Source organism: Sinocyclocheilus grahami, unplaced genomic scaffold (assembly GCF_001515645.1).
Source record: "Sinocyclocheilus grahami isolate Dianchi unplaced genomic scaffold, SAMN03320097.WGS_v1.1 scaffold16.1, whole genome shotgun sequence".
Taxonomy (NCBI): Eukaryota; Metazoa; Chordata; class Actinopteri; order Cypriniformes; family Cyprinidae; genus Sinocyclocheilus; species Sinocyclocheilus grahami.
Genome location: NW_015505195.1, coordinates 2,734,500 through 2,756,569, shown reverse-complemented (window position 1 = coordinate 2,756,569; position 22,070 = coordinate 2,734,500). Strand labels below are relative to the sequence as shown.

The 22,070-nt window shown below is 36.7% G+C and overlaps 2 protein-coding genes across 7 annotated transcripts in view; both read left to right on the top strand.

Annotated features, from left to right (window-relative positions):
- nexn (nexilin (F actin binding protein)) overlaps positions 1-9,581 on the top strand; it is a 10,687-nt gene extending 1,106 nt beyond the window's left edge. The window contains exons 1-14 of one of the 4 annotated variants that reach the window (XM_016229302.1): positions 885-958; positions 2,404-2,832; positions 3,252-3,443; positions 3,882-3,966; positions 4,093-4,241; positions 6,090-6,290; positions 6,404-6,583; positions 7,073-7,261; positions 7,597-7,788; positions 7,929-8,123; positions 8,209-8,430; positions 8,513-8,701; positions 8,846-9,209; positions 9,361-9,581. In XM_016229302.1, the coding sequence (XP_016084788.1) occupies positions 2,461-2,832; positions 3,252-3,443; positions 3,882-3,966; positions 4,093-4,241; positions 6,090-6,290; positions 6,404-6,583; positions 7,073-7,261; positions 7,597-7,788; positions 7,929-8,123; positions 8,209-8,430; positions 8,513-8,701; positions 8,846-9,209; positions 9,361-9,374 (2,544 nt within the window). In that variant the 5' untranslated portion in view covers positions 885-958; positions 2,404-2,460 and the 3' untranslated portion in view covers positions 9,375-9,581. Of the gene's footprint in view, positions 1-882; positions 959-2,403; positions 2,833-3,251; positions 3,444-3,881; positions 3,967-4,092; positions 4,242-6,089; positions 6,291-6,403; positions 6,584-7,072; positions 7,262-7,596; positions 7,789-7,928; positions 8,124-8,208; positions 8,431-8,512; positions 8,702-8,845 lie in introns of those variants that run through there. The other 3 variants (XM_016229287.1, XM_016229279.1, XM_016229294.1) reach the window with 3 other exon arrangements.
- A 1,378-nt stretch (positions 9,582-10,959) lies between these two features.
- Positions 10,960-17,088, top strand: mindy4 (MINDY lysine 48 deubiquitinase 4). Of its 3 annotated transcripts, none has more exons than XM_016229325.1 (18): positions 10,960-11,293; positions 11,530-11,649; positions 11,733-11,935; positions 12,027-12,249; positions 12,418-12,641; positions 13,086-13,144; positions 14,253-14,350; positions 14,442-14,558; positions 14,647-14,734; positions 14,958-15,060; positions 15,144-15,207; positions 15,317-15,382; positions 15,742-15,809; positions 15,895-15,958; positions 16,115-16,276; positions 16,358-16,538; positions 16,708-16,792; positions 16,921-17,088. In XM_016229325.1, exons 1-18 carry the CDS (start codon positions 11,231-11,233, stop codon positions 16,967-16,969), a joined length of 2,037 nt encoding a protein of 678 aa, XP_016084811.1. In that variant the 5' UTR covers positions 10,960-11,230; the 3' UTR covers positions 16,970-17,088. The 3 variants fall into 3 exon arrangements, with proteins under 3 accessions (XP_016084811.1, XP_016084802.1, XP_016084819.1); XM_016229316.1 differs by having other exon boundaries at positions 16,358-16,556; XM_016229333.1 differs by having other exon boundaries at positions 14,647-14,735; positions 14,962-15,060.
- Positions 17,089-22,070: the final 4,982 nt, after the last annotated feature.

Sequence of the window (22,070 nt, the reverse complement as noted above, 5' to 3'; positions counted from 1 at the left end):
AAAAAACTCATTCTGAATGATTTATAAGCCTTTTAAATTACAGGGGGACACTCAAAATGTCCTCATAAAGCACCTTCTTGTTGTAATACCTATGTCATACCCATGTCATTATACAAATTTGTGTCCTCATAAACCACATAAACATGCACACACACACACACACACACACACTCACATTATTATTTATATATATCTAGTTAAGATATATAAAGAAGTTCCTGCATGGTGCATAACATTTAATTATATATTATTTGCATTATATTATTTTTTCTCAAGATTTTGCATTTTATTTATAGAATAATTTTAATGCCATGTTATTGTCTATGTATTTACACGTATATTTATATGCTTATTATTATTAATTCATCAAGTGACCTAATTTAACACCTGTATTATTATAGCATCTGTGTATGGTACAATGTTTTAGTAGCTCAAATATAAGCTGCAAATAATACTATTAGACATAACATTAGTAAAAAAAACTAAAGGCAAATACCTCACCAGTAATGCACGAAAGGTTGTTTTTAACATAAATTTAAGTGTACAGGCAGGCTGCCATTAAAAATACATAAACGAATGAATAAGCACATTACTAAATAAAAACTTACAGGTAATTCGTGTCGTTGACAGCTTGAAAAAAAACAATTATAGTGTTCAAACAATTAATTTGGTGTAAAAGAGCCTCAGACTCGGAGATAAGGAGACATATGTGGTGCGACAGCTGAGGCCGTCAGCCGGTGGCGCGTGTGGAATGCGGTAGATGGAGAGGGGCACGGATATTTTTATGGATAGCGCCCACCGACACCCGACTGCGCTCATTGGACTCTCTGTCGCACGGGAAGAGAGTACTAAACCTGTGCTTGTGGATTTAGACTCGATTTTGGCATTATTAAAGCCACCGTGAACTACGAACAAATCTTATGATTGAAGACAAAGGGAGAATTTCACTCTAAAGAAGGTAGGCTATTTTTACCTTATCGTTTATGAAGTGTGAAGAATTGAATAAAGCCTGTGGGAGAAAAAAAATCCAAAGGGCAAGTCCACAGACAGGCCTGTATTACATGGTCAACCTCGTGTCTTTACTTAACTCACTGAGAATACAGTATAGACTGAGTAGACTTTTATTTCATTTGATCCTAAATTACTTTAAACACTAATGTTTAAGGGGAAAAAAAAGCTAATAAATAGAAAAAGCGAGACTGAAAAACCTAAAGATCTTCATAAAATCTAGTGGAGAACATTATATAATAAGAAATTGTAATAAATGATTGTTTAGCCCCATGATAAATAGATATAAAGAGATATATATTTATATGTTTAACACATTATTAAATGACAACTCAAAAAAATATTGACATTTTGTGACACCTTTAGTGTGCAATTCTTTTGAATGTTAGGGTTTAGCTAACCGTTTTTAAACAGATATATGAAAACATTTATCCTCAGTTTCCAACAAAACTCTGAAATCAACCTTAAATGTGAAGATGAAGTATACTAATCAAGATAGTAAACGTTGTGTCTACATAATGTAAGGAATGGATGTCTGTGGAAAATGCTTAGTGTGCAGCATAAATTCACATCAATTGATAAAAATAAATACATCAATTGGAATGTGGTGAGAAACAATGCTTAAAAATGGCGACATTGTTTGCGGTGGCCATATTGTCTTCGTCATCTTCTAAAAGTGAGGTGTGATCAGTTGTGAGTTCTAGTCATCAGAGGAGCTCCAGTTGTGTGAGATGTTATATGAATAGCAAAGGAGAGTGACTGCATCGAAATTTAGATGATTACAGGTATATGCTAATATTACACATGTAGTGAGTCATGCCTAAAATGTGTTTTTCTGGGTAAATACTGTTGTTGTTCTGGGATTATTGTAGCTTGAATGAATAATGTTAGATGTAGAATCTATGAAACGCAAAGATACAATTTGAAACTGCACATAGTGTAAAAACACATATTGTCACAATAAATAAATTGTTGCTAACTTTCAGTATTTAGCTAAATTGACTGTACATTTGCACCGTAGAGACACAACACATGTAGTCATTTAGTCAGGGGTCTCATGTGCGCCATCTGGGTGCTGACCTCTTCTTAGACTCATATCTCCAGGTAAAAATAGCCCCAATCACATGGCCGGACCCAGACTGGGAGTTAAAATTAGGGCCTGTATGTCCCACAAGGCTCTTTTTGGAGGTCCCCCACACATTTGCTCTTTTGTAGACCACCAACTAACACTATCAAGACTCAAAGCTGACTTTAGTACCATTTATTTACCTTTTAAAGAAAACAATTAACAGTCTAAGAATCTTAGATCTGTAACATAATAAAGATTACAGTTAGTCAAAAGCAGTTCCTTTGCAATGGAAGCTTGTGGTCATGATGTCTTTTTCCCAATGTCAGCTTCATCTGACGTATCTTGCAACAGGCCCTGTTACGGTGTGCCTTAGAAACGACACCATGACTGATGTGATAAGCATGGCGGACGTGTCAACAGACATGACTCATATAAACAACACAAAAAACACGGACGATATAGCTGATGCTAATGATACAGAGAATACAATCAATGATGAAAACCATAAAGAAGAAACACGTGACGTGAGCATGTCTGAAGAAGTGGAGATGAAGAGTGTTGCAGATGAACCAAGGAAGACCAAGTTACCAGAGAAGAAAGAGCCCAAACAGGAGACAAAGACCACCGGCAGGACGAGAAAACGAGAGAGGGTTTCCAAAACAAATGAGGAAAACATCACCCAAGAGGAGAAAGATGAAGAGGTGGATGTATCACATGATATGACAAATATGTCAGAGGTGGCAATAAAACAAGAGGTACAGTATGATTGGGCTACAATAATATTTGTAAATATATAATTCAAAATATGTAAATTCCCAAAAATTACATACAATTAAATTAAAATTAATTACAAATTTAAAATAATTAACACACACACACACACACACACACACACACACACACACACATGTATATATGATAAAATAAAAAAATAGTTATATATAATCATAGAAATATATATATAAATATAAATGATTTAATTTTTATTAATGCTTTTAAATTATATATATTTTAAATAAATTATATGTTTTTTTTTCAATGAAAAAGTAGTCAACTATATGTTTTATGTAATTTATAATATTTATATTATCAATCAATCAAAGAATTTAACTAATTTTCCATTTCTCTATTTTACTAACAATCTCTCATACCTCGTATTCTCTTTCTTCTGAAGAAACTGCTTAAAACATCTAAGCCTGTACAGAGAAGTTATGTTCCCAAGTTGGGAAAAGAAGATGTGAAGAATAAGTTTGAGGCCATGCAGAAAGCTAGAGAAGCGAGAAGCCAAAAGAGAAGTCAGGAGGAGCAAAAGAAACGCAGAGGGCAGTACGTTAAAGAGAGAGAGTATATTCGCAAGAAGCAAATGGTCAGTAGAGAAACGTGCCCATCAGCATCTTGTTTTGCCACTTCATCCACTGACTGCCCTGCCTCATCTCTCTGACACTAACAACGCATAGTAAGAGATTTTGACTTGAGGTTAATGAAGATACTGCTTGCTGGTTCTGCAGTGTTTGCATAAGATTTGGCATGCATCAATACCTGATTTCAGGATGTACACAAACCTTCTTATAAAAAAGCCTTTAATCAGTAAAACACCCCAGTATCTGTGATGCCTTCTTGGTGCATGCACACTCTACTGATCCCCTGCCCATGTCACGATTGATGGCCCAATCAGCATCCGCCCCTGTAGGTCATACGTGCCTGTCTTACAAGGATTAAGGTCTGCTTGGCTTGCTACGACCAGCATGGTTTCTGATCCTGGATAAAACGGCTAACCCCACAACAACTGTCGGATCCTCCACAGATAAAGGAACTCCTCACCTCTAGTGATGAAGAGGAAGAGGTGAAGCCGACGAAGATAGAAAAATCATATGTTCCCAAGATTACAGGTAGGGTGAAATTAGAAAAACGGAGGGATATGGAATATTCGTTTTAGGACTGATCCAACGTAATCATTGTAACAGCATTTTAATCCCCTTATAGATGCCAACTGTCGGCTTTCTGTCCATTCACAGGCAGTGTGAAGGGGAAGTTTGCAGAGATGGAGAAACAAAGGCAGGAGGAGGAGCAGAAAAGAACAGAAGAGGAGAGAAAGAAGCGCGCTGCACAGGAGGCCATAGAGAAGGCCAAGATTCAGAAAGAGCTGGCCAAGAAAGCCCAGGAGGTGAGTCAGTGTGTCATGATAACAGGCTGTGGCTACAGCAGGATGCTTTTAATGCGACTTTGGCAGTCGGCTGCTTTATCAGGTCTACTATTAGAAAATCTCCACCAAAGTATCTGTAATCACTCAGGTAATCCTCTGATGCAATGTAAAGTACTATTTTAAAACCTAGCAATATATTAAAGTGAAATCAAATCAAGGAATGGATTTACAGTATAGAACAATGTCACATCACAATAGAAATCACAATAGAAATTGCAGTAACAGCATTTATTTTAATTAATTTTAATTTGATTAATAACGTTTATTAAATATATACTGTAGTTCAGTCATGAAACTCTAGATGGCGCAGGCGACGGGTTGTTAACGTATTCGATTATATTCAGAGTTAAACGACTTGGCACAAACTGATTGGTTCATGCTGCATATGCAGCCAATGAGCTTACTGCATTGCATATATATGGCTGGCTAGCATTCACTTGAGATTCCTGCTGCGCGCTTTCAGAGTTCTCTGAAACCCTCCACCTTCCCCAGCTCCACCTGTACAGATCTGCTACGGGGTTATTTTATATACTATTTGTGCAGCAGCAGTATGTCTTAAATACTCACGGCACGTATCGCCATATGCATTGGCAGAAGCAAGTTCCTGTACTTGTTGCAGCAGCAGCAATAATCTACAACTACAGCAATAACCAACAGCAGCAGCAATTCAGCAGCAGCGTAGTAGATCTGTTCCGCCAAGACCAAAAACATTAACATTGTCATATCCATCACCATGCTAAAATGTTCCGAGAGTTGTCATGATTGACCTAATGTTAACAGATACAGTACAACATTTAAATGTTAAATATATTTAAAGATCTTAAATATGTATTAGTAAATGTTGAGATTAACATTAATTAATATTGTAGAAGTATTGTTCATTGTTAGCTCATGTTAGCTAATGTAGTTAACTAATGTTAACAAATGAAACCTTACTGTAAAGTGTTATCATATTAAGTTTATTCAGCAAGGCCATATTCAACTGATCAAAAGTGACAGTAACAACGTATACAACGTTACAAAAGATGTCTATGACCACTGAAATTTCAGCTTTGCCACTGCATAAATAAACTACATTTTTAAATATACTCGAATAGAAAACAGCTATTTTAAATTGTAAAAATATTTCACAGTATTACTCTTTTTACTGTGTTTTGATCAAATAAATGCAGCCTTGGTGAGCAGAAGAGACATTTCAAAAACATTTTTAAAAAATCTTACCAAATATTTGAACGGTAGTGTATAATATAGTCCACACTTACTGTAGCCAGAATTAATGAGCATGTGACTGCCAACTGTTTCCCACACCACTTGTTTTTTAAAAAATCTTACCAAATATTTGAACGGTAGTGTATAATATAGAAACTGTGAAATGAAATGTAAAATGTGTGCAGTAATGCCCAAATGACCCACTGTCCACACTTACTGTAGCCAGAATTAATGAGCATGTGACTGCCAACTGTTTCCCACACCACTTGTAGGCCATGCTCTCTGACTGAATTAGCAATCCCATATCTCTGTCTAGTATGACACAAATGAAGGCAACTGTGCCAGAAGAATGTCCCCTGCTGTCAGGCCTTATCTGAAACCTGTCTGGATGCTTGTCCATGACTGCAGAAATGTTGCAGGTCAAAGCAGTATAAATGAAAAAAATCATTTGTTATTGCTTCAGATTAGACCTCACATTTGTTTTTGATTTTCAAAATCTTTAACAAAACAGGAAGACATTTCATCACACCTTTGTAATTCCAGTGATAAAACTGCTATTTTATCTGTTTGGGTTTCTTCTTCATGTCTTCTTCATGACAGGAAGGTGATGACAGTCTGCTGGTACGAGTGGTGCCTGCAAAATCACAAACACAACCGGGAAAGATCAAGATGAAGTTTGAGGACTTGGAGAAGAGCAGAGAAGAGGAACTAAAGAAGCGAACTGAGGAGGAAAAGAAGAAGAGATACGATGAAAACCGCCGGTCGTTCCGAGAGGCCAAGCGTCGCTCCATGATTGAACAGGTGAACAATCTGTTTTTAAAGATGAATGCCATCTGTACTAGAAAGAGTTTTGCTAACTTTGGCAAAATTAAAAAAATTAACTTTTGACTAAAAAGTTTCTATCTTCAAAAAAGCTGGACGATGCAGAGTCTACTCCCAAGGAGAAGGAGCAGGTGACCCCAGGTAAACTGCGTCTGACCTTTGAAGAACAGGAGAAGGAGCGACAGGAGCAGCAGAGAAAACAGGCAGAGGAGGAGGCCCGACGCAAACTGGAGGAGGAAAGAAAAGCTTTTGAAGAGGCCAAGCTGGGCATGGTGAGAATATTTTCCACAACCAGCAGATATACTGGTTTACATATACAAAATATAGAGTGGACACTTTTTTACTATTCAGACACTTGAAGTTTATCCAAAACTGAAAATTTGCTAAGGATTTACTCACCTTCAGGCCATTCAAAAAGTACTGTGAATGAGTTTGTTTCTTTATCGCAAGAAATTTGGAGAAATTTAGCATTACATCACTTGCTCACCAATGGATCCTCTGCAGTGAATGGGTGCCGTCAGAATGAGAGTCCAAACAGCTGATAAAAACATCACAATAATACATAAGTAATCCACACAACTCCAGTCCATTTCGAGAAAAACTCTAGCAACATTTGTTTGCGGATGCTACTCGGTTTGATATTTTGTATCTAATTCATTAAATTTCAGACATTTTTAAAACTGACTTCAGTGTCCAAAGAGTTTTTACAGTGGGGCCACTGTATATGTGTAATATGAATAATAATAAACTGTTTACCACAGGTCCAGGATGATGAGGATACTCAGGATGCAATGGGGGAGAAGGAAGAATTCAGACCTGGTAAACTTCGACTCAGCTTTGAGGAGCTGGAAAGACAGAGGCTGGAAGAGGAACATAAGCGAGTGGAAGGAGAAAGGAAAAGACGTATCGAAGAAGAGAGAAAGGCCTTTGCCGAGGCCAGAAAGAGCATGGTCAGTTTGTGTGCTTGTGAAACAGCACCATGGTAATATCATGTTTTGTTTTGTTTTATGTGTACTATGGTAACCATGATATTTTGACAGCATATATCAGTGTTACCTTCTGATCAGGCCTACATAATATTTAATAGACACAAACTGCTCACTGTTATTACAAAAGGTCATAGAAAACAACATGTCTGGCTTGAAATATAATAGCTACAATCTAAAATCAGACAGTGATAAGGGTTTGCTGACTTGGCACAGTTGGACATGTAAGTTGGAAGCCAGATAAAACTCTTGACTGTTGACTAACTAATTTTCCCCAAACCTAATATATTGATTTGCAGGTTGTAAATAGTGATGATGACATCCTGCCGGCCATGATAAACTCAGATGGGGCCAAACCCGGGAAGTTGGCCATCAGCTTTGAGGATTTGGAAAAACAGAGACGAGAAGAAGAGCAGAAAAGGAAAGAGGAGGAAGCCAAGCGACGCCTGGAAGAGGAGAAAATACTTTTTGCAGAAGCTCGCAAGAATATGGTAGGACCATGGATGAGATTAAACATAATGTAGTTGCACATGAACAGTCTGGTTGCATGCTCTAATGTATGTTATATGAACAAAACAAATCAACAACAAAAAGTCCATTAATGGGCTTATATTTAACATTCTTGTGACAGGTGCAGGATGATGATGAAACTCTGGTGAGGACAGAGTCACAGGAAGCAATGCACCCAGGGAAACTAGAAATCAACTTTGAAGAGATGCTGAAAATGAAAGAGGAGACAGAGCGAAAGCGCAAGGATGAGGCCAAACGTCAAAAAATGGAGATGGAGAAGAAAGAGTTTGAACAGTTGCGACAAGAGATGGGCGAGGTCAGCTGTGCCAAAATAATGATCATTACACTTACAATTTCAATACGCTTCAATTATTTACATATGTTTTGTGGGTTTGATTCAGGATGAGATCAATGAAAGCTCTGAGGTGGTGAGCACCGAGTACGAGGAACTAACAAAGCTGAAGCGAACCGGCTCCATCCAGGCCAAAACCCTGAAATCTAAGTTTGAGAAGATCAAGCAGCTCACAGAGGAGGAGATCCAGAAGAAGATCGATGAGGAACGGGCAAGAAGGAAAGAGATTGACGAGAAAATCAAGGAGAGAGAGGAAGAGCGCTGTCAGGAGGTAAAAGAACGAGGGAATTTCTCATATTTTCATTCCAGCTCAAGAACTTTGAAATGAGGAATTTTGCTAATTTCTTTCACAGGATGAAGATGAGGATAAAACAATTCCAGCTAAAGCAGAGGACGTCCCGTTCAGACAAAAAGTGGACATGCGTGCGCGATTCGAACAAATGGCCAAGGCCAGAGAAGATGAGCAGAAGAGGAAGATCGAAGAGCAGAAATTACAGAGGATGCAATTTGAACAACAGGAAATTGACGCTGCTCTCCAAAAAGTAAACCTCTTCTGGGCTGCTTTGTTTAAGAGCTAAATGGTGGACCGACCTCAACACTAATGCATGACAGAGCTGCATGCATGTGATTTCTGTTGTTTTGCTGTGTTTTCCGAGTGTGAAACACTTTGTCATGTGTCTTGTTAGAAAAGGGAAGAAGAGGAGGAGGAAGAGGGTAGCATCATTAACAGCTCCGCCACCTATGAGGATGAAGAGGACCATGCCAGGTCGGGCGCTCCGTGGTTTAAAAAGCCCCTGAAGAACCAGTCGGTGGTCGACGCAGAGCCTGTGCGGTTCACAGTGAAGATAACAGGAGAACCCAAACCAGAGGTCACCTGGTGGTTTGAGGGTGAGCTGCTGCCGGACTCTGAAGATTACCAGTACATTGAGAGAGGTGAGACCTACTGCTTGTACTTGCCAGAAACGTTCCCCGAGGACGAAGGAGAGTACATGTGCAAAGCCGTCAACAGCCGAGGAACTGCCGCCAGCACCTGCATTCTCACGATTGAAAGTAAGCCGCCCTCCGTCTCCACTAACCACCTGCATGCTGAGATTTCTTATGGCGTCACTAACCTCGAACGGACTGCATGCTCCGCTTCCGCTCGGTTCTTCTTCTTCTTGTTAATTTGTGTCTCTCTGTCTCCTTGTCTTTCTCTTTCCAGCTGAGGACAACTGACGCTCTCCTTCTCTGGAACTTTCCCAGACTTTTATCATTTTCTTTTTGATAAAAGTTAATTTCTGAAGGTAGGGCCAAAAACCGAGGAGGAAGGAGCGATATTTATTTCTCTTGTTTTTTTATTTTTGCCATTCCTCCTGAAGATATGCTCAATGATGAAGTGCAATCTGTTGTTTACATTAGATGCTGCACTCGCGGTTAACAAAACAACAAAATAAATCCATATTTGGGATGAATTTGTGCCAAAACACAGATACTATTCCCATGATCTTCTAGCATAAATACATAGCGTAGCTGAAAAGAAATCCAGTTAATTAAATACAGTTGAGTATGTTCAAAATATACCCACTATGTCACTGAGGAAGGATTTCATGCTCATGTAATCGAATGAATGAGACGTTACTTGAGAGTTTGATTCAGTCTCTTTAAAGGGGCTGTGGTTGCATTTCCTTTGTTAAATTCCTATAAGCACCTCTGTTCAGACTCAGATTGTTCTTCCACATTGTGATCTGAGTATTTAAAGTTTTGAATAAAAATGTACACATGGAGCTTTCATAACCCCAGATGTTTCTATGTTAAAGTGTAGTGAGTAAGTGAAATGTATGGACAGTGTATGTAGGTTAGCAAGAGGTGATTTTAGGTTTTAGGCAGAATATTTGTGTAATGTACAAAATTATAATAAAATTCATGACACTGAAGTGATGTTGTCTGTTTTATGAACTAACACCTTTATTTATATGATAATATAAATGATACATGATTTTAAATAAAGTCATTAGTTGCAGACGTGGCCTGACGGAATCATCTGATTACAGATTCAAATCGAATAAAATGCACGATTGTCTGTAAATATGCTATTTTTTTAGTTATTAGTTATTGCTCATTTGAATTTGAATGTAAGTATAAAGAAAATGAATTCAAATTGAACAAAAAACATATTTTTAACTAGAAAAGCAATGCTTCTTAAGACATGTTAGCTTGCCCAAAATAATAAAAGAAAAATTATCAAAAGCCTTTTAAAAGCTTGAAGGCCCCAAATGACAGAACAGTAGACAAAACATAAAATAAAAATAGAACATTTGCAATAGACAAAGCTTATGAAATGTGCTTGGCAAATCATTTTCCCCTTCTCACAACAGACCACTCTTATCAAGCAGCTCAAATTGACATATATTTGATTTTACGTGAACAAACAAGACTTCTTTACTCATTGGAGCCCTTTCTGCTAGACATTTTCAGTGTATTTTCATAAATTTGACCATATCTGACACAACTTTCCTTTTCAGAATGCTACTCTGAACATCTTCCGATTAAGTAGGTCACTTAACATTAAGATAGAGGCGTCTTGATGGTTTATTATTCTAAATTATTAATATAAAAAGCAGTCCTCTCCATACCTGCCACCTAAACAGAATACTCTCCAACCAGAATGCTACAAAATTTTATTTAGTACTCGCTTGTGCCAACACAAACGCGTCAAAACAAATTTTTTTTGCAAACTGTAACAGTAACGTTAATACATGTTGCATCCGCAGGGAGGCGCAGCTGTGCCATTAATCCACGCACCGCACACGCTATCAAAAACTGTCTGCTGGTAACTATAGCAACAAGGCAAAAAGCTAGACCGCTAGGTAGCAAGCCTCTGCAGCTATCCTTATCTCATTTATCCCCCGGTCAGTTCACAAAACATTTAAATACCGTGCTGAAAAGGCAGTAGCTTCGTGTAGATGAACATATGACTTATGCCGACCAAACAGTATTCGATGTGTGTGTGAAAAGTTTGGGGCTGTTTACATCGAACTAGCCAACTTGCTATCTTCTTCCCATATTTAACGTTACCACTGTTATTGTGATCTATGATGGGAAAAGATGTGGAGGAAGCCTCCGCGTCTCTAGTACGGGAATATCTCAGTCGAAAGGTGGGTGACAGATCAGTTTCATTCAGTTTATTCTATTTGGAAGGCTTACTAGTTACCATGCATGCTAACTATCTTGTACTACCACTCAAAGCAGCATTTTAGGTGATCTTTAAATATATTTACTTATATATATATATATCGTATATACATATCGTGTGTTTGAAAGTTAGATTTCTTCTGTAAATGTAAAAATGTAAAAGAAATTGCTCTGGTTGGACGATGAAATGTACTTGCAGGGCCTGAAGAAAACCATAGCTTGCATGGATGAAGAGCTTCCCCGAACTAATTCAAGCATTAATAACAGATCAGATCTACGCAGAATACTTCACCTTGAGGGCCTTTACAAAAAGAATAAGGTATCAAAGTGATCAACACCTGTATTTAAAATATAAAGAATGCTGAAAAAGTAGAGAGGCCATCAAAATGCATTTGTATTTAGGCTGAAGAACATCCTTTGAAGTCAATGTTGGAGATGATCGTGAAGGACAGAATGAGTGAAGGTGGCAAAACCAAAGGATGCCGACATGGTGACAATCAAGCACATCCATTGGAACAAACCATATCCAGTTCTTCCATAGACATGACTGGGAATGTTAAGAGAGAGCAAGATTGTATGGAAAATCTGTTGGGTGACAGTCCAAGGTATTTATTTATTTACAAAAATCCAGTGGATTCGTTTGTTTGAGACTTTCGAGATCTGTTGACGGTAATAAACATTACAACTTTTACATAGGTTATCTGAAAGCAGTGTGTCACAAGTTATTGTGCCTTCCCGAACACCTTCTGAAATCACGCACAAGAGCTTTGCTGTTCACCCTGAGAGTGAGAGAAGTGTGTACTGTTCGAAAGAGGGATTTCTCTCTGAGAAAAAGGTCGTAGACACTGACAGCCAGAAGAACAGAAGCAGCAGGATAAGATGGGGCATTATGGCAGGTCCCATTGCCAGCTCCTCACAGGTGATGAATGTTGTTAATGAAGTTAAAATTAATTCATTAAATATTAAAATACAGCATTAAGGATTAATAACGTTAGCTATGTATTTAATTTATTTTCTAAGATTTTATTCTACATTATTCCTCCTTTGCAGCGTTGCATTGAATTGACAAGGATATAATTTTCTTTAGGAAAGTAACAGGAGACGTCCAGCTCGAAAAGCACCTTCATCTGTTACAGCAACATCAGAGGATTGCAGAGAAGCAGCAGACTGGACAAATGGTGTCAGTACCACAAATACAAAGTCTATCCCATCAGCCCCTCTTGAATGGGAGAGCAGCATGTTTTCAAATTTACATACAGGATTCATAGACCATAGTGGACATGAGAGGAAGTCAGACGTCAAACATCGCTTGTAAGTTTGTTTGAATATGCCCAGTACTTAACCTGTGTCTGGGAAACCTACTCTACATAGTTTATGTAAACCTTCATTTGAAAAAAATGATTTTCAAATATGTCAAAAAGTCAAAAGCTTTTTATTTTTGAGGGATTAAAGCAGTTTATATCAGTTCAAACTTGAGAGGTGAAAGGTGGGAATGATTCTAGGGGTCCACAGGTCCAGGGGGACTCGCAACAGTTTCAGAATTTTACATTTAAAAAGGTAAGGGGCCCAAAGCAGTTTACAAGTAGGGGGCCCAGAATTCCTATCCATAACCTTAAATGCAAGCATGAATTAAATATGAGTAAAATCCCTTAAACGTAAAACTGTATGGCTCTAAGACTATGAAATTTGGGATGATAAAAAGATACTGTTGATATTTTTGTGTGTGATCATTAACTTTTATTGTTTCCTCGCCAGAAAGAATTCGGCACCCGGCCCAAAACTGGATGGACTCCATGTGTTGGAAATGGTTTTGGGTAGTGCACCTAAAATCTTCAACAGATTACATTTTGTATCCTAGCCAGTTCAACTGCAGAAAAGCAGCTTTTGTATTGCTTTAAAATAAATGAAGTGCTGTTTTGTCCACATTTCAATATTTGTGCATATGTCCATTTTTAATATTTATTTTCCTAATCCTATCATTTTGAAATCAATTTGACTAAAATGTGTTTTAAAGGGGTCATAGGATGCTAAATGCACTTTTACAAGTTGTTTGAACTGAAATGTGTGTTGGCAGTGTGTGTACACAACCACCTTATAATGATAAAAATCCACCTGGTGTTTTAAAAAAAAAATCTGGTTAAATGTTTTCCCCTTTCTCAAATCGAGCTGATCGCAGATGCCTGTCTGTGTGACGTCACACAGACAGGCCCCTCCCACGATAGTTTGATTGACAGTAGTGTTTCAGCACAGACTGGACTTGCGTGTTACCTTAGCCCCGCCCTGAGTGAGCTGTCATCAGTCCGCCATTGTTTCACCGCCGGAGCAGATGTAGACAAGAATGACTCCTAAGCGATTGAGGTGTTCTGTTGTTGGATGTAATAATGAACATAGCAGTCGTCATTTACTCCTGACATCTGAGCCCCTGAACTGGCAGTGGATTACATTGTTTCTGAAGGGAATGCTCCCCCGATCTGCCTAAATGCGTCTATGTTCGCGCGAATCATTCATGATCCAGCCTCATCTATAGAAGTTGTATAATGTTTTGTAATGAATCTTTGCAAATTGCCTTTCCTAATAATGTGCTAATTAGCAAGTGTCACGATGAATGCGGCTAAAGTAAACAGTCTTTCTGAGAGCGGCTCGGAAGAGAGGGGCAGGGTCAGCAGAGCTCATTAGCATTTAAAGGGAAATGCTTCAAAAACGGCTTGATCTGAAAAGGACTGTTTTTGACAGAGTAAAAAAAGGTGTTTTTACACTACCATTGAGAAATTTTAACCAAACTATGTTACAGACTTTTCATTAAGACCCTAAAGAATCATATCAACTTGTGGAAAATGGGCATCATATGACCCCTTTAAAACAATCTGTTATTTAAAATTCTATTGTTTTGAAATGCCTCCAATCCTTTTTCAAATTTTACAGATGACATAGAGAATGAGGAGAGCTTGTGTGATGTTTCTAGAACAACCATGCCAATGCTTAGTTTGGACAAGACTCCCATGGACCAGATGACTGCCACTGTAAGTACATTATCATTTTATCTTCCTCGAACCATAATCTGTGATATCAGCCCAGTCTGATATGATATCTGTGCTCTCATGTCTAATTCAGGCTCTTAAGGAGATCATCTTTGGTTCTCCTATGGCTTGTTTCACTGAGGAGTGGAAACAGCAGAATTTTACTTTTTCAGATACTCCTGGTTTGAAGTATGGGATTGTCCAAAAGAAGGTACAGTACTCCAGACAACCTCAGGATTTACTGTAGTTTTGGTTTGTAAACCTTTGCATCATGAGATCTTCTGGGGTTGTTTTATCAGGGAGGACCCTGTGGAGTTCTTGCAGCAGTTCAGGCAGGTGTTCTACAGAAGCTTCTGTTTGAAGAATCGAGCAATGACTCATTGGATGAGTGAGTATGAAGCATCAGTCCTGTTTGTGCCAATTTTTCTGTTGAAAGATTAGATATTTTTTTATATCATTATAATTTTCAAAGCTCTTATTGATCTCACATTTATTTGCATTTTTTATACATAAACCAGAAAATATTTTAGGTTATAAATTGTAACATTTGTATTTTATTGACGTCTCAAATTTTATTTAATTTTTTTAATTAATTCATTTTTTGTCATCTGGAGACTGGAGGTATCAAACATTTTAAGGACAAAATGTCTATCTCGGGCTTTGGCTGACATACTATGGAGAGCCGGGAATATGAAGAGAGCCACAGTCGCAATGTAAGTGTCACTCATTTAGAATTATTACTTATATTTACAAACCTCTTGTTTATTTGTCAACCGTAAAAGACCTGCCCCCACAGAAACACAGGAAGAAGTCTGTTCACCCCAATTGGACGCTACAAATCAGATGGTATTCTAGAAATGGTAAGGTCATTCTTTGACCCTTAAAGTGCCTTCTAATTGCTTCTTAATCTTTTGATGACTACTACATATTTCTCTTTTGTTAATAGATTTTTTTTCATATTCCACATAGATAACATGTGTCACTATGGAGACCTTAGATGATCTCACTTCAGTTCTTGAGCAGCATATTAGACAGGTAAGTCTGCACTTAAATGGCACATCCCCTATACTTGATTTCTATTCTTGTAGAATATATATTTTCAAAAATAGTATAGAAATATATGATAAGATTTATTATGTATAATACTGTTAATTATGTATTTATAATATTAGTATTGATGTTTATAATGTTGTTATTTATATTTAATATTTATATTATTAAAATTAGCTATAAGCAAGTTTTGTTATATACCTTAAATGCAGGATTTGTATCCAAGCACATCCAGTGATAGTCTTGAAGCATTTTAAGGCATATATCACCTGTTTAATAGCTCTTTTTGATTTGAATTGTGATTGATGATGACAATTAATAGCAGTTTTCTTTCTTCCTTTTAGTTCGAGTCTGGCCCCTTTGGCTGTATCCTGCTTACTGTCAGTGCCATTCTTTCCAGAACTATTGCAACGTGAGTTTCCACCTCTTTAACTCAGTGCAGACTGTTTACTTTCATATATTCACAGAGCTAATCGATTCGTTTTTTTGTGATTTAGTATACAAAGTGATATGGATGTGCCAACATCCACTCTCATTGGAGCTCATGGCTACTGCACACAGGTTTGCCATATTAACACTTTACAGTCCATATCCTGATACACATATGAAAGCATATTTGATTGTTCTCTTATTGGTCACAGTGTTGTTTGATTTGTATACAGCTCCATTGTGTACAGTGCCATTAAGTCTTTTATTTTCCCTTTCATTTTTCTTAAGGAATTGGTAAATCTTTTGCTTTGTGGACGGGCAGTTTCAAACGTCTTTGATGATGAAATGAAGCTTGATTCCGGAAATGGAAATTTTACACTTCTGAAGGGAATTCAAGCACATTGTAACATTGGGCTGCTGTCTTTATTTGAGCACTATAATATATGTAAGGTAATGAGGCTTCAAACACTCTAACATATACTTAGATATTAAATCCAAAATTCTTATATCACGATTTCTCTTTTTTTAAAGGTTGGATCTCACCTGAAAACTCCCAAGTTTCCAATTTGGGTAGTGTGCAGTGAGAGCCATTTCAGTGTGCTCTTTTGCCCCTCTGAAGACCTGGCAACTGATCACTGCAGAGAGGAAGAGTTTGACTTGTACTATTATGATGGGCTGGCCAACCAGCAGGAACCAATTAGATTAACAGTCTGTGAGTCTTTTCCTTTGGGTCATTGCTTTTCTGGACACACACACAAAACAAACACTGATTTTATTATACATAGGATTTGTAATAAACACAACCTTTGCACACTTGCTTTGTAATCAGGGTTTATAATAAGTCAGTATTAAAAGGTCTTGTGTGTTTTGTGTCTGAACAGATCTACATTGTGCTGCTGGTGGGGCTCAGAATGACAATGCAGACAGTGATCTCATTCCTCCACTGGAGCTCTGCATCAGGACCAAGTAAGTCTCTTATTTCATCACTGCTTAGAGGTGTATCTCTCGTTTATCAGAATATTTTCTATAACGTCATTTTGATATTGTGCAATAAAGACATGTGGTGATATTAATGCTTCAAATATGTCTTACAGATGGCAAAATGCAGTGGTCAGCTGGAATAATACAGATCCCATTCTTTGACTATGCACATAAAGGAGATTTTTATTTGACCCCGGTTGATTTTATGTGGACCTAAATTTCAATTAGGTTTTATATTTAAAAATGCATGCATTTTGTATGTATTTTGTCTTTTATGATTGCTGCCATTCTAAATATATTTATATTATTTTCATCATTCTACTGCACATTTAGCTTGTTTTACACAATTGTTTGCTATCACTTTGTCTCTCATAGTGTTATATTGACAGTATGGCATTAGGAACTGTCATGCTTTGACACTTTAAAAATTTTTTTAAACTTTATTCAAATCATGATTAAATGAATTAGAGAGAATATGATTTGTGATGTGTAAATAATTTGCATTGTGCACTCTAATAATTAAAGGGATAGTTCGCTCAAAAATGAAAATCTGTCATTGTTTACTCACCCTCAAATTTGTAAGACTTATTTTCTTCTGAGGAACACAAAAGAAGACATTTTAAAGAATGATGACCATTAAATTACGGACCAAAAAAAAAACCTTGTATATTCCACAGAAGAAAGTCATACAGTTTTGGAATGACATGAGGCTAAGTAAATTTGAATTTTTGGGTGAACTATACCTTTAACTGTGTGCAAGAAAAAGATTTCTGAAGACTATATACAGTCATTTTGTGCAAAGAATGCTTTTGTTGCAGTCTGTCCCAAAAGGATGGACCCTGATTAGTGTTTTGCATGGAGATGACTCTTTAACTCATTAAAATGTCAAAGAAATGCATTTCAAATATCAAATCTTCTTTGAATTGGATCAATGGGTTATGCCAATGTCTTTTAAGAGCTCTTTACACTCTGTTTATGGCATTAGAGGACCGTGTACAATGTTTGATCATTTATTTTTACATGGAACATCTGGTGTAGTATTTCTCTCCTTGTAATGATATCATGTTTATACGCTTAGTCACTGTTATTTAGGAGTATAATTTTTAATTAATAGTGATGTATATAGAAAAGCAACTGACTACAAATGTTACCATCCTATGAAATAATCACAGCCCTGTAGTAACAAACTGGACTGAACAATGGTCATTTGTGCACATGCAAAAGAACATGATAAAGTGTAGAACATTATTTGATAGCATTAATTGATCAGCAGTAACTCCCGTTACAAGATGTTTTCTTGATCATTAATCATATTAAGTCATTACAAAAATAATTTTAGTGATAAAATACAGAAGGTTTAATCGCAAACCTGCAAAAACAGATTGAAATGGTTGATGACTCGCATGAAATGTGTTCAAATGCCCACAGGAGCACATAAGTACCACCTTTGGCACTAAATAGGGCTGAATAGCTAGGCCTTCTGGGTAGTAGTTCTGGTTGGTTCTCAGTTGTGGACTAACCAAAACCCCAGTCATCACTCAGGGTCTCATAGTTGGAGCCAACATGTTGGCTATGATTTTGGGATGAGGTTAGAGCCTGATTAAGAGCTGATTATGTGAGTTTTGATGCTTTATTGTACGAATTAGAGATATGCTTACAGCATAGTGGAACTCTGATAACGCCAAAGTAAAAAAAAATATTGCGTTGTTTTTCAACAAATCAAGTGTATATTGCAACACAAACATCCCAGATCTTATAAACAGACATGCATTTTAAAGGAAGTATTTCCTGGCAAAAGTATATCATACTTTTAAAACATCTGACTCTGATCACTAGCTCATTCACTTTGATCTGTCTTTTCCTTCCTCACAGCTAAAATTGCATCACTCCACACCTATGGCAAGCCGTTTTGACTTTTATTCATTCTCAGGATATGAATTCTTGATATCAACAATTCAGTTTTTACTAGTTAAAATGTTAATTCTTGATATCAGGAATTAGATTTCTACTAGTAACAATTGCTATTTTTGATATCAGCAATTACATTTCCACTAGTAACAAATGTTAATTCTTGATATCAACAATTCAATTTTCACTAGTTAAAATGCTAATTATTGATATCAGGAATTAAATTTCAACTAGTAAAAAATATAATTCTTGATATCTGTAATTGTATTTTCAGTAGTTAAATGTCACCATAGGCTACCATTCAAATGTAATTGTTGATATCAGGAATTGATTTCTTACTAGTTGAAATTCCAATTTCACATATCAGAAATACAATTCTTACTAGTAAAAACCTTTATTTTTGATATCAGTAATCACATGGTTACTAGTACAGACGTCTATTCTTGATATCAACAATTTAATTGCCACTAGTGACAATGTTCGTTTCTGATATCATGAATGTGATTGTTACTAGTAAGAAACCAATTTTAGATATCAGAAATGCATTTTCAGATATCAGAAATAACAAATGTAACATGTTGAAATGCATTTACTGATATCAAGAATTAACATTTTAACTAGTAAAATGAATAAAAGTCAATGCGGCTTGCCATACCACGCCAACATATCGCTCTGGAACTTGCAATTAGATTCCACCCCGCAGCTGAAAGTGCAAATATATTTTCCTCTTACAAATAAAACTCATAAACGGTCATGTCTGAAGGAACGATCTAGTGTCCTTACTAACTGACAAATGTAAATCAGTGACTGAGTTCAGTCAGTGTGTATCACAGTACTCAAACTGTCCTCAAGGTGCCTCTGTTGTGTCATGAATCCAATTTCAATCAACAAATGAAAGTAAAAACAAAATAATTAGCAGTGATTTGTTTGACAATGACAGTTCATGCTCACTTTCTTCTCTCTACACTTTTTGACTTTTATGCTCAACTGCAACGTTAATAATCTGTACAGACTGACATCTCAGACAACGGTCCTGATGTTATCATACGCGAGTCTCCTATCCGAGGCTCCCAATCATTTTATAAGGGCCATCTGGTGTTTTATTTTTAGGGCCCTGATAATGGAACAATTTCCACCCACACATGGTGATGTCATAAATACAGAAAGTATCGGTCGTTAACCCACCATGGGGATATATTACTTGATTGAAATCATTTGGAAGCGGTAAGGAATCTAGTTAGCGGCTGTGCTGCTCTGACATTGCTTCCTGTCAATGGAGGACTTCATAGAAAATTGCTTACTTCCATGTTGCAAAATAAGGTGGATATATTTAGTGTTAAGAGTTTGCTCCCAAACTTGCCTTGTTGCCATTATGTCTTCATGGATGAAGAATACTGACATCACCTGTCTCTTCATTCATGCCTGAGTATCACAAGCCAACAGGCACAAAATGAGTGGCGGTGGGGAAAGATTCCCGTGTGACGTGTCAGGAAGGAGGAAAGAAAGATTTGGAAACCTGACAAATAACATGTCCTGGGAGAAAAGCTTTTTTTCTGTTGTCATGTGCATGCACTTTAGGATCAATAAAACCTGAGGCATCAAAAAGAGTAAATGCTAATACCACTGAATGGCAACTAAGTGCTGAATTAATTAAGAGACAGCATGTTTGTAAGATCTTCCACTTCACATGTCATGTCTGGGTGATATTGATTTGAATGTCGGCTAATTCATATTCATGTTTTGTATTTCTTCACAAATTGGTGTTAGTCATAAACTGGCAAACACAAAGCTTGGCCCTGCCCCCTCTCAGTGATGTATGAACCATAAATCGTAAGACCACACACAATAGATCAAGGGTCTTTCAGAAGGAGATGTGTGGGTTTAAAAATAATATGGAATCAGCCATAAATAACAGGACTGGGCCCCTCTGGATCATCTAATAGTATTAAAATGTTTACTTTGCAGAATGTTGCCTCAGAGGCAAAGTTATGGAGTACGTCATGTTTCATTTCAGTACAAGCATCCTTTCCTCATCCTTTTCCTAAAGAGATTAATTTTTATGTCAGACTGCTTTCTATTATCATTATTTAGAGTGCAGTAGTTGTTAGACAACTCTTAAGTTCCGTTTTTTTTCTCGTTTTGTTTGAGTAACTGTCAAAGACCTGTTTTCACAGAGATGTGTATATGTTTCTGTTATAAATTCATGCACATTTGTGTTCATTCATTGTTTAAAAATATTTGACTAAAATGTATGAATGTGATATTCAGAAGGTAATAACTAGAGAATGCGCTCCCTTGAAAATGTTTAAAGTTAGGGTTCTTTAAGAAAGATTTACCATTGAAGTGTAACAGGTCACAAGTCCAGGTTGAGTTGAGCGAGGGACCATGGCATGGGTCAAACTATCATGCACGCTGGGAAACAACAATATACTGTCTGAAAAAGAATTCCTTTATCTGCATGGTAGTTTACCTTTAAATTTGTTGCATTTTGTGTATAATGTTTTATATCACTTTACAAGAACAATGTGATTTGTTAATAGTGATGCCATTGGAATTTGATTTGTCGCACATGTTCACTTGCATATCAGCAGATATTTGCATGAGAGACTTGAAAAAGGACTCTGAGAAATGCATATTTTGAACATAATGTGCTTTTTTTTCTTGTAGTTTTCACGGTGTCTGCTGAAAAGAGAGAGAGAAATAAATAAACAGCGAAAAGACAGATACAGTGGGGAAAAAAAGTATTTAGTCAGCCACCAATTGTGCAAGTTCTCCCACTTAAAAAGATGAGAGAGGCCTGTAATTTCTCATTTTGTCTCTCATAGTTGAGGTATACCTATGATGAAAATTACAGGCCTCTCTCATCTTTTTAAGTGGGAGAACTTGCACAATTGGTGGCTGACTAAATACTTTTTTGCCCCACTGTAGGTTGGTTGGTTGGTAAGATAATTTTTTTTATCCCTCTATGCTAACTAAGGCTACATTTATTTGATAAAATACAGTAAAAACAGTACTATTGTGAAATTTTATTACATTGTAAAATAAATGTTATATAAAATGTAACTCGTTTCTGTGATGGCAAAGCTGAATTTGCAGCAGCCATTACTCCATGTCACAGGACCTTTCAGAAATGAATGAATGATTGAATTAATTAATTTATAATATTTAAGAAAATGTTATACACTTTTTTTTGAGGATCCTTTTATGAATAGAAAGTTTAAAATAACAGCATATATATATATATATATATATATATATATATATATATATATATATACATACATACACTGACTCCAAGCTTTTGGTATAGTGCATGGATAATGTTACAAAAGCTTTTTATTTCAGATAAATGCTG

Coding starts and splice junctions, on each gene's coding strand:
- mindy4 (XM_016229316.1), top strand. CDS start 11,231: ATGATGGGAAAAGATGTGGAGGAAGCCTCCGCGTCTCTAGTACGGGAA. Junction 12,642..13,085: donor TCAGACGTCAAACATCGCTT/GTAAGTTTGTTT, acceptor TTTCCTCGCCAG/AAAGAATTCGGCACCCGGCC. Junction 13,145..14,252: donor TGTGTTGGAAATGGTTTTGG/GTAGTGCACCTA, acceptor CAAATTTTACAG/ATGACATAGAGAATGAGGAG.